General features: G+C 47.8%; 1 protein-coding gene across 1 annotated transcript; it reads right to left on the reverse strand.

The window, feature by feature from the left end:
- Positions 1–4,907: 4,907 nt before the first annotated feature.
- Positions 4,908–7,171, reverse strand: LOC138352436 (putative protein FAM47C). The gene is made up of 2 exons (XM_069304927.1): positions 7,148–7,171; positions 4,908–6,053 (listed from the first exon to the last, which is right to left on the reverse strand). Exons 1-2 carry the CDS (start codon positions 7,169–7,171, stop codon positions 4,908–4,910), a joined length of 1,170 nt encoding a protein of 389 aa, XP_069161028.1.
- Between the last annotated feature and the right edge of the window lie 7,517 nt (positions 7,172–14,688).

Consider the following 14,688-nt stretch of genomic DNA (forward strand, 5'->3'; position numbering starts at 1 on the left):
CATCCTCACCCTCCGGGGCCACCATCCTCTCCCTCCGGGGCCACCATCCTCACCCTCCGGGGCCACCATTCTCACCCTCCGGGGCCACCATCCTCACCCTCCGGGGCCACCATCCTCTCCCTCTGGGGCCGCCATCCTCTCCCTCCGGGGCCACCATGGCGTCCCACAGTGTGGTACACACTCCCCGGACTCATTCCCCGCCTGATAGTGTGTATTCCCTGGTCAATATCCTCACTTGCCTTCCCTGTGTTTACCCCCTCCCCCTCCCCATCCCACCCTACCACACCCCACGGCTCCCTACCCAACCCCACCACACCCTACCACACCCAGCCACACAAGCGGTGCATCCCTTGACCACACACACACACACACACACACACACACACACACACACACACACACACACACACACACACACACACACGCACACACACACACACACACGCACACACACACACACGCACACCTAGTAACGAGGAGAGTAGACAACCACTCACAGCCCAGGATGTAAAGGGGTGTCTGAAAAAAGATGCTTGAAACTCTTGATCAATGGACTTGTTAAAGAGCGGGACATAGCCTGTTGTATAGTTAACTATTTAGCTAATCATACAGCTAAGCACCATTCTTTGGGCATCAAAAGTGCGTTTGATAAAAGCGACCTGCATTGATGAATGTCATGGAGACTTGTGAAAAAATTGAAAACAAAGAAAATAGAAGTTGGGTACTCAGGTAGGAGTGTCCAACACTAAGACTGGACTCGACTACTTTCTCTCAGATCACAGGAGGAGGAAAGCAGACCTGCAGTGGATGCCACACTATACCCATCCTGTGAGTGCCAGTGGATGCCACACTATACCCATCCTGTGAGTGCCAGTGGATGCCACACTATACCCATCCTGTGAGTGCCAGTGGATGTCACACTATACCCATCCTGTGAGTGCCAGTGGATGTCACACTATACCCATCCTGTGAGTGCCAGTGGATGCCACACTATACCCATCCTGTGAGTGCCAGTGGATGCCACACTATACCCATCCTGTGAGTGCCAGTGGATGTCACACTATACCCATCCTGTGAGTGCCAGTGGATGCCACACTATACCCATCCTGTGAGTGCCAGTGGATGCCACACTATACCCATCCTGTGAGTGCCAGTGGATGCCACACTATACCCATCCTGTGAGTGCCAGTGTATGCCACACTATACCCATCCTGTGAGTGCCAGTGGATGCCAGACTATATCCATCCTGTGAGTGCCAGTGGATGTCACACTATACCCATCCTGTGAGTGCCAGTGGATGTCACACTATACCCATCCTGTGAGTGCCAGTGGATGTTACACTATACCCATCCTGTGAGTGCCAGTGGATGTCACACTATACCCATCCTGTGAGTGCCAGTGGATGCCACACTATACCCATCCTGTGAGTGCCAGTGTATGTCACACTATACCCATCCTGTGAGTGCCAGTGGATGCCACACTATACCCATCCTGTGAGTGCCAGTGGATGTCACACTATACCCATCCTGTGAGTGCCAGTGTATGTCACACTATACCCATCCTGTGAGTGCCAGTGGATGCCACACTATATCCATCCTGTGAGTGCCAGTGGATGCCACACTATACCCATCCTGTGAGTGCCAGTGTATGTCACACTATACCCATCCTGTGAGTGCCAGTGGATGCCACACTATACCCATCCTGTGAGTGCCAGTGTATGTCACACTATACCCATCCTGTGAGTGCCAGTGGATGTCACACTATACCCATCCTGTGAGTGCCAGTGGATGTCACACTATACCCATCCTGTGAGTGCCAGTGGATGTCACACTATACTCATCCTGTGAGTGCCAGTGGATGCCACACTACACCCATCCTGTGAGTGCCAGTGGAAAATGCCACAGAGGCATAAAATGGAGTCACGAAACCCAAATATCAGCTTAGCTAATCTGTCTGTTGGGTTTATCAAACATCACTGTGGCCCTCCATGAGCTTCTGACACAATGAGGGGTAGTTTTAATTAGTTTATAATTAGCCCGGTGCCCATCGTGTCTGTGAGGAGGCAGAAATGTTTCAGTGTCATGGAGCTAGGCAATTTACATATACTGTAATTTGAATGAATATATCATACACCTGGCAGCCATCCGTGCAGCAGGCGGTGGCGGGAAGCTGAGAACCGCGCTGATCGTACTGCCTGCAGTGAGCAGTTGTTATATGTACATTTCTTGAATATTTGTAACTTGCTTAGCTAAATGAATTGTGGGGTTCAGTCCCTGAGCCCATTATGTGCCTCTGTAACCCTTTCCCCTACCGCCCACACGATGGGTATGGGGTGCATAATAAATGAACTAAGCTAACTAACTTGAATATTTGTGATCGTTATTTCTATTTTTTTTAATTTGTTTCAATTTAGTTACGTAGTGACTTGAGGAGTTGTGCTGACATTTTGCAATTGGTCTACGTCTGTAGTTGGTGCAAATTCCCAGAGATACTTGTAGCCTAGCCTAAGCCTAGCCTAAGCCAAGCTTAAGCCTAGCAGTGGTAACGACTGGATGACCCATAGATGTCTCTATGGGTCTACCTGCAGAATAGTATGATGATAGATTAACTAGTGTGAATTTAACTTTGTCTCTGATCTATTAAAATGTAGCTGCAGGTGTCGGCATATTGTATCCAAGCATATTGTATAACAATTTCTTCAAAAGGTCAGAGGTAACACAAACAATGAGTAATGGTTTCTAGCTCAACAAGCCACAATGTGGGACAGGGAACAGGAGATGCTTTTTCACCTACAGGATTATAAACCCATGGAACCGCCTACCCGCCGAAGCCGTAAATATCAAAACTGTGTTAAGTTTGAAAGGAAAAGATCATCACGGCAAATGAGGGGAACCTTCGATAAGCCGCCGGCTTCCTGTCTTCGTCGAGGCCACTAGGGTTAGTGGCCCTCAGGTAAAATAAGGTAACTTAGGTAAATATTTCTGCCTTTTGGCTGTTCTAGGGCATGGAGGTAATCAATTCTCTCTTGAAGACCACTTGCGTTGGCTAAATTGAGACATACTCAGATGATGTTATCATATGTGAGTCTTGCTTTAGACACAACCACCTTAGTTTCTTGAGCACACTCTGGGTACAGCACAAGAATATCTTCCAATATTCCTGAGTGTATGAGGTAGTTACAGAACTCAAAATACCTCATACCATTTGATCTGACTTCCATAGATATCGATATCCCAGTCTAGTGCTAGTGGATGTTTTGTGGTACCCGTACATATATTTCTCTGTTCTAAACACATCATAACTCTTTATACTCGTGCTTTCTACCCTTTGAGTATCGGTGAGGACGTTAAGATATTTATAAAGGAATCGATAGTTTCAAGCGTCGCTGCTTTGTTTCTTTGAGGAGTGCTAGGCTTTCTTTACTCTAATGGGCGTGTAAAACTTGTATTTCAGGGTATCATTAGCTGATACATTGCATATAATAGGAATATTCATTTCTCAACATTTCTACTCAACCAGTTTACATAGGGGTTGACCGCTGGTGTGTTGGCAACACTCTCCTGCCTACAAACAGGACCGGTCAGTTTATCTCAAGTAGTAAGTAAGGGTGATGTTGGCTCGCTCACGACCCTTGCACAGAAGCTTGTGCTAAGCCGCTCAATTGTTTGGCATATGGTTGGGAGTTTCAGCTCTTCCTTCATGTTGATGATTCTTGTGCATCTGGGGGCTCCAAGAATTATGACAGAGCATCACTTATAATTCACGTCAACTTGGTTTATAAATTTATTGGAAACAATTATGTCTGAAGCGTGGAGGGCCAGGTAGATATATCAGCTTCCCGGCCACAACAGACGCCGTCTCTTGCTGTCACAATAACTGCACTTCCGGCAACACCAGTGGAGAGACGCCATCACTGCAGCTTGGGAGAGAGTCCACCGCTCACCCGGCCACCCGTCCTCCTAACAGAACGTCAAACTCGTACTAAAAAATGGAAGCGGCTCGCGAAATTGACATACTGTCCCGTTTTCTGTTTTGGATCCTCTGGTAGGTTAGGATAAGGACACTTTAGTAGAGTTTCTCGACATTGGGAAACCTGCTGTGTGCCCAGAGCATCACTCTGGCTTAAGGGACTGTTCCCACCTTAGATATTAGATATATGTGTTGAATATGAACTCCAATACTTGAACCTATAGTTAGTTCTTGATTTACACTGTAATATCTCATACAGAATAGGGTAGCAAGTTCAAGTTTAAGTATATTTATTGCGACAAGAAAAAATACATCTCAAAGGGATAGAGTAGCTTAGGCTATTTCTATCCCCGATAGGGTAGCAGCACATTGCTGTGTATACCTAACAAATAAGGTGTGAAGAGGAGTAATATCCTCTCAAAATATTTTTCACTAAAAAAGGAGTCAAACAAGGAGCTATTTGCTGTCTATCTTGCTGAAAGAGTTAAGTTAAGCTGGCGCAAGTGTCTGTCTCGCTGATGTCTGCTCATATATCATGCTCGGTCCGTCTAAACGTGCAACACGAAAAAACATAATTTTAATCTGAAAAAAGCATCTTTTTATATTACAAGGAAATAAAAAGCTGGTGACGCCAAATCAAGTCGACGATCCAAGCTTCAGTTAGATTAAGTTTGGTTTGGTTAAGTTAGGTTAGGATAGGTTAGGTTAGGTTAGGTCAGCCTAACCTAACATATCATATTTATTCATTACTAACGTATTGCCAGGAAGCTTTGTGACGGACCCATCATGCTCTTCATGGCCGCTCCTGAATCGAGAACGAACCCGTATAAAAAAAAAAATATATATATATATATATATATATATATATATATATATTTTAAGAGTGGTGTTACCATTACCAGTTGGTCAGACAAACCCACTAAGCAAATGTCATGACGTCAGCTTGTGGTGGAGACAGCATGGCTGGCGAATTGTGTGGTGAAGCGGGTGCTTGGTATGCCTGAGAGCCTCTGGCTGGTCGGGATGAGTGTGTGATATTCCCGAGGGTCTCTGTCTGGTCGGGGCGAGTGTGTGATATTCCCGAGGGTCTCTGGCTGGTCGGGATGAGTGTGTGATATTCCCGAGGGTCTCTGTCTGGTCGGGGTGAGTGTGTGATATTCCCGAGGGTCTCTGGCTGGTCGGGGCGAGTGTGTGATATTCCCGAGGGTCTCTGGCTGGTCGGGGTGAGCGTGATATTCCTGAGGGTCTCTGGCTGGTCGGGGTGAGTGTGTGATATTCCTGAGGGTCTCTGGCTGGTCGGGATGAGTGTGTGATATTCCCGAGGGTCTCTGTCTGGTCGGGGTGAGTGTGTGATAGTCCCGAGGGTCTCTGGCTGGTCGGGGTGAGTGTGTGATATTCCCGAGGGTCTCTGTCTGGTCGGGGCGAGTGTGTGATATTCCCGAGGGTCTCTGTCTGGTCGGGGTGAGTGTGTGATATTCCCGAGGGTCTCTGGCTGGTCGGGGTGAGAGTGTGATATTCCCGAGGGTCTCTGGCTGGTCGGGGTGAGAGTGTGATATTCCCGAGGGTCTGTGGCTGGTCGGGGTGAGTGTGATATTCCTGAGGGTCTCTGGCTGGTCGGGGTGAGTGTGTGATATTCCTGAGGGTCTCTGGCTGGTCGGGGTGAGAGTGTGATATTCCCGAGGGTCTCTGGCTGGTCGGGGTGAGAGTGTGATATTCCCGAGGGTCTCTGGCTGGTCGGGGTGAGAGTGTGATATTCCCGAGGGTCTCTGGCTGGTCGGGGTGAGTGTGATATTCCTGAGGGTCTCTGGCTGGTCGGGGTGAGTGTGTGATATTCCTGAGGGTCTCTGGCTGGTCGGGGTGAGAGTGTGATATTCCCGAGGGTCTCTGGCTGGTCGGGGTGAGAGTGTGATATTCCCGAGGGTCTCTGGCTGGTCGGGGTGAGAGTGTGATATTCCCGAGGGTCTCTGGCTGGTCGGGGTGAGTGTGTGATATTCCCGAGGGTCTCTGACTGGTCGGGGCGAGTGTGTGATATTCCCGAGGGTCTCTGGCTGGTCGGGGTGAGTGTGTGATATTCTCCGAGGCCTCTGGAATATCACGCAGGGAGGTCAGCTAATAATTTAGTATCTGGAAATATAACTTTTACTAATTCTATATACAGTAGTCTTTAATTAACAGTAATTATGTTAACTCAAATTACTCCAAATTCTTACTGTATACCTGTAACTGGTATCTGGTTAAGGTTAACTGATCACGTCATAACTTGAAAGTTCACTGCAAATTCTGCTAGCTTTAAGACTTGGCCGGAAACGCTGTGCGTGTTTAGTGGCTTCGTGAGGCTGTCATTTAACGAAAACCTGCACTAACGACCAGTTGTACCTGTTGCTTATCATTGAATAAACTTTAGTTAGCCTTTAAAATAAGATATGTGTTCATGAGGAATAATATACTGCTTATTATCTATAAGTTGTAATGAAGGCAGACGCTCCCACAGCGCGTGTGAGCTCGGCCGCAGCGGACCGCCAAGTGGTCGGTGTATTGATCCCCCCACAACCTGTTTCCCGCCATTTCACTACTCTCCCGCGCGCTCGCCGCCTCTTCCCGCCAAATGGCAGGATTATTGGCGCGCTTTTCGAACATTGTGCGCACGCTGCCGTTCACTTCACCAGATCTGCACTTTACGCCTGTTAATATGCAAATAAGTATTCCAACATTATAGTGTCACCAATCTTGCTACCTTAATAACAGCAGTTACTCTCAAGGGTGCAGACAACATCCCAGCCTCCTAATAGCACATCGCATTTTGACACACTTTACCTAAGACCAAAAACTGTGGTACTAGAAAATAACAGCGGTTCGTGAAATTCACCTAATGCATAGTGTTCTGTTCGTATATTCTTTGGTAGGTTAGCATAAGGCATGTTAGTACAACAGTTTCTTGACGTTGGGAACGCTCGCGAGAACAGGCTGCTTTATTATACATGAAAACTTCTGCTAGTTGTTCTTTGAGCGAACAGATGCATGGAAAGTTGACCAGGCCACACACTAGAAGGTGAAGGGACGACGACGTTTCGGTCCGTCCTGGACCATTCTCAAGTCCACAATCGACTTGAGAATGGTCCAGGACGGACCGAAACGTCGTCGTCCCTTCACCTTCTAGTGTGTGGTCTGGTCAACATACTTTAGCCACGTTATTGTGACTCATCGCCTGCAGATGCATGGAAACACTGGCTACCTCAGAAATCAACAGCATATGACCATGTCATACCCCGTCCTTCTTGCATGAGTATTGCCAGGTCCTCTACCCAAGACGGTCAGGCGAGCGCCCGTTCCTACTCTAACAGATAATATTAAGTAGGTAAATTCTAGCAAAATTTATACAATGTTAACAGGTACATTGTAAGAAAATTTGATAAAGATTAGTAGGTATACTAAAGTACATTGATAGCTTTGATTGATAATTAGTAAATATATCATATTTATTCATTACTTTAGACGGACCGGCCTAACCTAACCTAACCTAACCAGACGGGCACGTCTAATTACCCAAAGCTTCCGAGCATTAAGTCAGTAATGAAGAAATATGATATATTTACTCACTATAATGTTGGTGCTGAATGTAGAACATAAAAAAACAAACATATTTTTACTCTGAAATAATATAATTTTATAGCGAGATTGTGTCTGTCTAATTACCCAAACCCCCAACATTGTCGCTTGGATCGTCGACTTCCAGTGGCGTCACCTACCAATTAATTTCGTCTACTTCATTATAAAATGATATTATTTCCGAGTAAAAATATGTTTCTTCATGTTCTACATTCAGCACCAACATTGCAGTGAGTAAATATTTCATATTTTTTCATTATTTATGTAATGCTAGGAAGCTTTGGGTAATTAGACATACCAAACCCAACATAAGCCAGCCTAACCCAACATAAGCTAGCCTAACCCAACATAAGCTAGCCTAACCCAACATAAGCTAGCCTAACCCAACATAAGCTAGCCTAACCCAACATAAGCTAGCCTAACCCAACATAAGCTAGCCTAACCCAACATAAGCTAGCCTAACCCAACATAAGCTAGCCTAACCCAACATAAGCTAGCCTAACCCAACATAAGCTAGCCTAACCCAACATAAACTAGCCTAACCCAACATAAGCTAGCCTAACCCAACATAAGCTAGCCTCACCCAACATAAGCTAGCCTCACCCAATATAAGCTAGCCTCACCCAACATAAGCTAGCCTAACCCAACATAAGCTAGCCTAACCCAACATAAGCTAGCCTCACCCAACATAAGCTAGCCTCACCCAACATAAGCTAGCCTCACCCAACATAAGCTAGCCTCACCCAACATAAGCAAGCCTCACCCAACATAAGCAAGCCTCACCCAACATAAGCTAAGCTTAACGAAAATAAGATAAAAAGTTGCGTGTTGTATATGGTGACCACGAGGTGAGTGACGTCATGAGGTGAGTGACGTCACGAGGAGAGTGACATCATGATGACGTCACACCACGTTTCTCTAGTGCTGGCTGGGACCGGATTCGTCAAGCAGATACGTTGGTGCTGACGAACCTGTACATCTTTTCTCATTTTTTGGGCGGCTTTGTTCACATTTATTAAACAGCTTATGAGCTCCGAAGCACTAGGAGGTTGTTTGTAACAACAATAATATTCGATTGGGAAGTTTCAATGTCTGTAAACTCTTTAATATTTATAAACAAGCCGCGAAAGATTGAGACAAGATGTACACGTTCGTAAGCATATAGAATACGTTTCATTTTACTGTTATTATAAAGAAAGAATGTCTTTGTAATATTTACATTTTAAGACTTTAGAGATATAACGTATATGTTTAACGTAACATATAACCTTAATGATTACATTTGGTTCCCAGTGTCGGTGACAGGAAGCCAACAGTTGTCCTGTTCTAGGATGTAACTCACAATTTACTGCTGGCTGAACAGGTGCATCAGGTTTAAGGAAACGTGCCCAAACGTCTCTGTTCTGTGTAGCAATCGAAACTTAAGTGTTTTTGAATGTGAAGTGAAGGGCGGTGGCCACTCCGCGCCCAAACAAAACATCTTAACTTGATCTAACGCGGTCAAACGTTTTTGGTCTCATTAGTGGCGGGATTTTCTAATGAAGATCAATGTTAATTTTATGTAGATACTGTAATAAACGAAAGTTTTTTATGTCATCAGAAAAGCAGAAATATAGGCAAACTTTAGATCCCTTGTCATAAATATAACTGAAGTGAAAGGAAAGATATATGCATTTTGATAGTTACTTGATGGCTATATTCTGAGCGATTAATTGCATCAGGCTTCCCTAAAACGCTCCGCGTACTAGTGGTGAGTGCGGCATTATTTAACATATGTGAAGGGGATATAATTTTATCCAACTGCACTAAACACCAGAAAACCCAATGATGGTCGCTATACTAGCCCCTTACGTAAAGCTACGAGTGGTCGACACCACACTTAGCTCACGGACCAAACTTACGAAGGTTTTTCTTCTTAGTGTAGCTACCTGAATACCGACGTAGTCGCTACGAAGTCGCAAAGAAGAAAAACATTCGTAAGTACCTTCGTGAGTCTGGCCCCCGGACAGTAGCCTCCAGACGCACAGACAGGCACCCCCTGTCTCTGCGTCGCCCCCCCCCCCTCCGTTGCACTGACAGACACGCACTCGAGTAGAAATAACACTAGGAATTCTCACACCAAACTTATATATTTAGCGCTATCTAAGCAGAAGTAAGTTTTGGGGAACACTTAGGGAAATATTGATGAAAAGTCTATTTTATGATGGAAAGGTTCATTCAATAAATTTACTAATACAGAGGACGCTTGATGTTACGTTAATCAAGAGCATCCCGACCAAGACAATATAAAACTATACATGGTGCGAATCGTTTCAACGGCTCCAGTAGGCTGAGCCCCTGGTTCAGGTACAAAGTGAACTGACTGAATGCTTGCTATCTTGAGATGATTTCGGGGCTTAGTGTCCCCGCGGCCCGGTCCTCGACCAGACCTCCTTTTTGCTACATACCCCCAGGAAGCAGCCCGTAGCAGCTGTCTAACTCCCAGGTACCTATTTACTGCTAGGTAACAGGTACACCAGGGTGAAAGAAACTCTGCCCATTTGTTTCTGCCTCCATCGGGGATCGAACCCGGAACCTCAAGACTACCAATCCAAAGCGCTGTCCACTCAGCTGTCAGGCCCCTGAACAGGCTTTGCTGAACACACACTAACTGCACTTGACACTTGTGGTATGAAAGGGACATTGACTGCAGTTCCAACAAAGTTACAGCCCCGCTCCTGTGCCGGGCAAGTCCACTACGGGCTCACCATAGCCCGTGCTACTTGCCCCCCCCCCCTGTGCAAATTTTGTTTCCCAGTAGCTGACTTTTAAACAACAACAGTTTCAACTGCACACTGGTGTAATACACGACAACATGGAATGTGCACAGAACAATCACTACCATACCCATCCTGTGGGTGCTAGGGGACCCCATACCCATCCTGTGGGTGCTAGTGGACCCCATACCCATCCTGTGGGTGCTAGGGGACCCCATACCCATCCTGTGGGTGCTAGTGGACCCCATACCCATCCTGTGGGTGGTAGTGGACCCCCATACCCATCCTGTGAGTGCTAGTGGACCCCATACCCATCCTGTGGGTGCTAGTGGACCCCCATACCCATCCTGTGGGTGCTAGTGGACCCCATACCCATCCTGTGGGTGCTAGTGGACCCCCATACCCATCCTGTGGGTGCTAGTGGACCCCATACCCATCCTGTGGGTGCTAGGGGACCCCATACCCATCCTGTGGGTGCTAGGGGACCCCATACCCATCCTGTGGGTGCTAGTGGACCCCATACCCATCCTGTGGGTGCTAGTGGACCCCATACCCATCCTGTGGGTGCTAGGGGACCCCATACCCATCCTGTGAGTGCTAGTGGACCCCATACCCATCCTGTGCGTGCTAGTGGACCCCATACCCATCCTGTGGGTGCTAGGGGACCCCATACCCATCCTGTGGGTGCTAGTGGACCCCATACCCATCCTGTGGGTGGTAGTGGACCCCATACCTATCCTGTGGGTGGTAGTGGACCCCATACCCATCCTGTGCGTGCTAGTGGACCCCATACCCATCCTGTGGGTGCTAGTGGACCCCATACCCATCCTGTGCGTGCTAGTGGACCCCATACCCATCCTGTGGGTGGTAGTGGACCCCATACCTATCCTGTGGGTGGTAGTGGACCCCATACCCATCCTGTGGGTGGTAGTGGACCCCATACCCATCCTGTGGGTGGTAATGGACCCCATACCCATCCTGTGGGTGGTAGTGAACCCCATACCCATCCGGAGGGTGGTAGTGAACCCCATACCAATCCGGAGGGTGGTAGTGGACCCCCATACCCATCCTGTGGGTGGTAGTGGACCCCATACCCATCCTGTGGGTGCTAGTGGACCCCCATACCCATCCTGTGGGTGGTAGTGAACCCCATACCCATCCTGTGGGTGGTAGTGGACCCCATACCCATCCGGAGGGTGGTAGTGGACCCCCATACCCATCCTGTGGGTGGTAGTGGACCCCATACCCATCCTGTGGGTGGTAGTGAACCCCATACCCATCCTGTGGGTGGTAGTGAACCCCATACCCATCCGGAGGGTGGTAGTGGACCCCCATACCCATCCTGTGGGTGGTAGTGCACCCCATACCCATCCTGTGGGTGGTAATGGACCTCATACCCATCCTGTGGGTGCTAGTGGACCCCATACCCATCCTGTGGGTGGTAGTGGACCCCATACCCATCCTGTGGGGTGGTAGTGAGCCCCATACCCATCCTGTGGGTGGTAGTGGACCCCATACCCATCCTGTGAGTGGTAGTGGACCCCATACCCATCCTGTGGGTGGTAGTGGACCCCCATACCCATCCTGTGGGTGGTAGTGAACCCCATACCCATCCTGTGGGTGGTAGTGGACCCCATACCCATCCTGTGGGTGGTAGTGGACCCCCATACCCATCCTGTGGGTGGTAGTGGACCCCATACCCATCCTGTGGGGTGGTAGTGAGCCCCATACCCATCCTGTGGGTGGTAGTGGACCCCCATACCCATCCTGTGGGTGGTAGTGGACCCCATACCCATCCTGTGAGTGGTAGTGGACCCCATACCCACCCGGAGGGTGGTAATGGACCTCATACCCATTCTGTGGGTGGTAGTGGACCCCATACCCATCCGGAGGGTGGTAGTGGACCCCATACCCATCCTGTGGGTGGTAGTGGACCCCATACCCATCCTGTGGGTGCTAGTGGACCCCATACCCATCCTGTGGGTGCTAGTGGACCCCATACCCATCCTGTGGGTGGCAGTGGACCCCATACCCATCCGGAGGATGGTAGTGGACCCCATACCCATCCGGAGGGTGGTAGTGGACCCCATACCCATCCGGAGGGTGGTAGTGGACCCCATACCCATCCGGAGGGTAGTAGTGGACCCCATACCCATCCGGAGGGTGGTAGTGGACCCCATACCCATCCGGAGGGTGGTAGTGGACCCCATACCCATCCGGAGGGTGGTAGTGGACCCCATACCCATCCGGAGGGTGGTAGTGGACCCCATACCCATCCGGAGGGTGGTAGTGGACCCCATACCCATCCGGAGGGTGGTAGTGGACCCCATACCCATCCGGAGGGTGGTAGTGGACCCCATACCTTGGAATCAAAATTCACCACTCAATGACAGTTACACAGCAGGTGGAGGCAGCAGTCATAAAAGGTAACCAAACATATGGGGTATTCAAGTGTACCTTCGACTTCAAGGACAAGAAGGTGGTGATACAATTGTATAAATCTCTGGTGCGCCCATATGTGAATTACTGTATCCAAGCATGGAGACCTAATCTTCAGAAGGATGTAGCTGCTCTGGAGAAAGTGCAATACCAGGCAACAAACATCATTCCAGAGCTAAGTCAACTCACGTATCAGGAACGGTTGAGGGCCACAGGGCTAACAATGCAAACCAGGCATGACAGGGCAGATCTTATTGAAGCTAGTAAAATACTGAAAAAGTTAGAGGATGTTCATCCGGACATTTTCTTCAGGTCAGATATAACACAAACAAGGAGCAACGGTTTGAAGCTCAAAAAGTCACAATTGAGAACAGAAGATGCTTTTTCATCCACAGGGTTATTAACCCATGGAACCGCCTACCCGTCGATGCTGTACCTGCCAAAAATGTGTTAAGTTTTAAAATATACCTGGAATAGATCAAGGCAAATGGGGGGACCTTCGACAAGCCACCGGGTTCCTGTCCTCGTCGAGGCCACTAGGGTTAGTGGCCCTCAGGTGATCAGTTTACCAGATCATCCCCTCCGTTGACTAGACCTAGAATCAGTTCACTTAAAAATATAATCACTGGAGCACTAACTCTGGACAGAAGAGCCTCCAATAGCAACAGGTGGACACATTGTGCGATAAACACCATCAATACATTCGATAAAACACAGTCACTGAGAAGGGTGTCGACGAAATACATGCAGACTTTGTTATACAAGCCCCTTGGGAATCTCCGCCAGCAGACTTTAAGATTATGGTTATTGAAGGAAAAAAGAACCAGACTAATCCTCATCTGCTACGTAACATTGCACAGATGCATATAGAAGCAAACTTGGCATCCGACAGCTTCACATACTTCACAGATGGATCAGTAGACCAGCAGGGACAAGAAACCGGAGCTGCAGTTAAAACAGGAAACTGTAAATAGTTGGAGGCTCTCAAATGGGTGTTCGACTTTACAGAGATGCTAGCCATTCAAAAGGCTTTGGAACATGCTCTTGTTGAATACCGACAACATGTTATCATACGTACAGATTCGAGAACTGCCATTGAAACCTTGCAACAAGAACACATATGTGATAATATGTATCTGGTCACAAATGTCATATCATTAATGCAAACACTCAAACGTCCAGGCCGTCGGGTACTTATCAACTGGGTGCCAAGTCATGTGGGAATAATAGGAAATGACATTGCAGACGAAGCTGCAAAACTTGCAACTAAGAGAAGAAATGTAGACATTTACATGCCACATAATCTATCACAGATTAAGAAAGTAATTAGAAACGGAGCAATGTAAAAGATGTACAGTGACCACAACACAGCAAGAATTCAACCAACTACGAACCACTTAGTTTGATGAAAGGGAACAGCAGAGCAACAGAAGTACACTTACATCGCATCAGGCTTGGATACCCATGTGCATGGGAAATAGGCTTACAGGTTCCGGAAGATGAGAGGAAATGTCAGCACTGTGGAGAAATGCCCGACAGACCACTGGAACATTATCTAACTCAGTGCACAGTTACAAACCCATTAAGATTTCAACTTAGATTCAACAGAAAAAGTTGTTAAACACTTGGGACAAAATCTTACTGAAGCGACCATACGAGTCATAAATACTCATACTCCGCCTAAGTAAAACAGAAACAAATAACACTCAATGGGCCAGCCAGAGGCTTAGGAATATCCCTGCAAAAAAAAAAAAAAATCCCCTCCGTCTGAGCACGGGAGGAGGGGATTGGGGTCGTAAGGAGACGAGCATGTCCAGTCCTCGGGGCAGGAGGTGTGTCGGCGGTGGTAGGTGAAGCCCTAGCCCAGGCCCCCTGGCTGAATGGGTGCTGCTGGGGGCACTCAGCCTCGTCCAACAAA

This window comes from Procambarus clarkii, chromosome 53 (assembly GCF_040958095.1).
Source record: "Procambarus clarkii isolate CNS0578487 chromosome 53, FALCON_Pclarkii_2.0, whole genome shotgun sequence".
Taxonomy (NCBI): domain Eukaryota; kingdom Metazoa; phylum Arthropoda; class Malacostraca; order Decapoda; family Cambaridae; genus Procambarus; species Procambarus clarkii.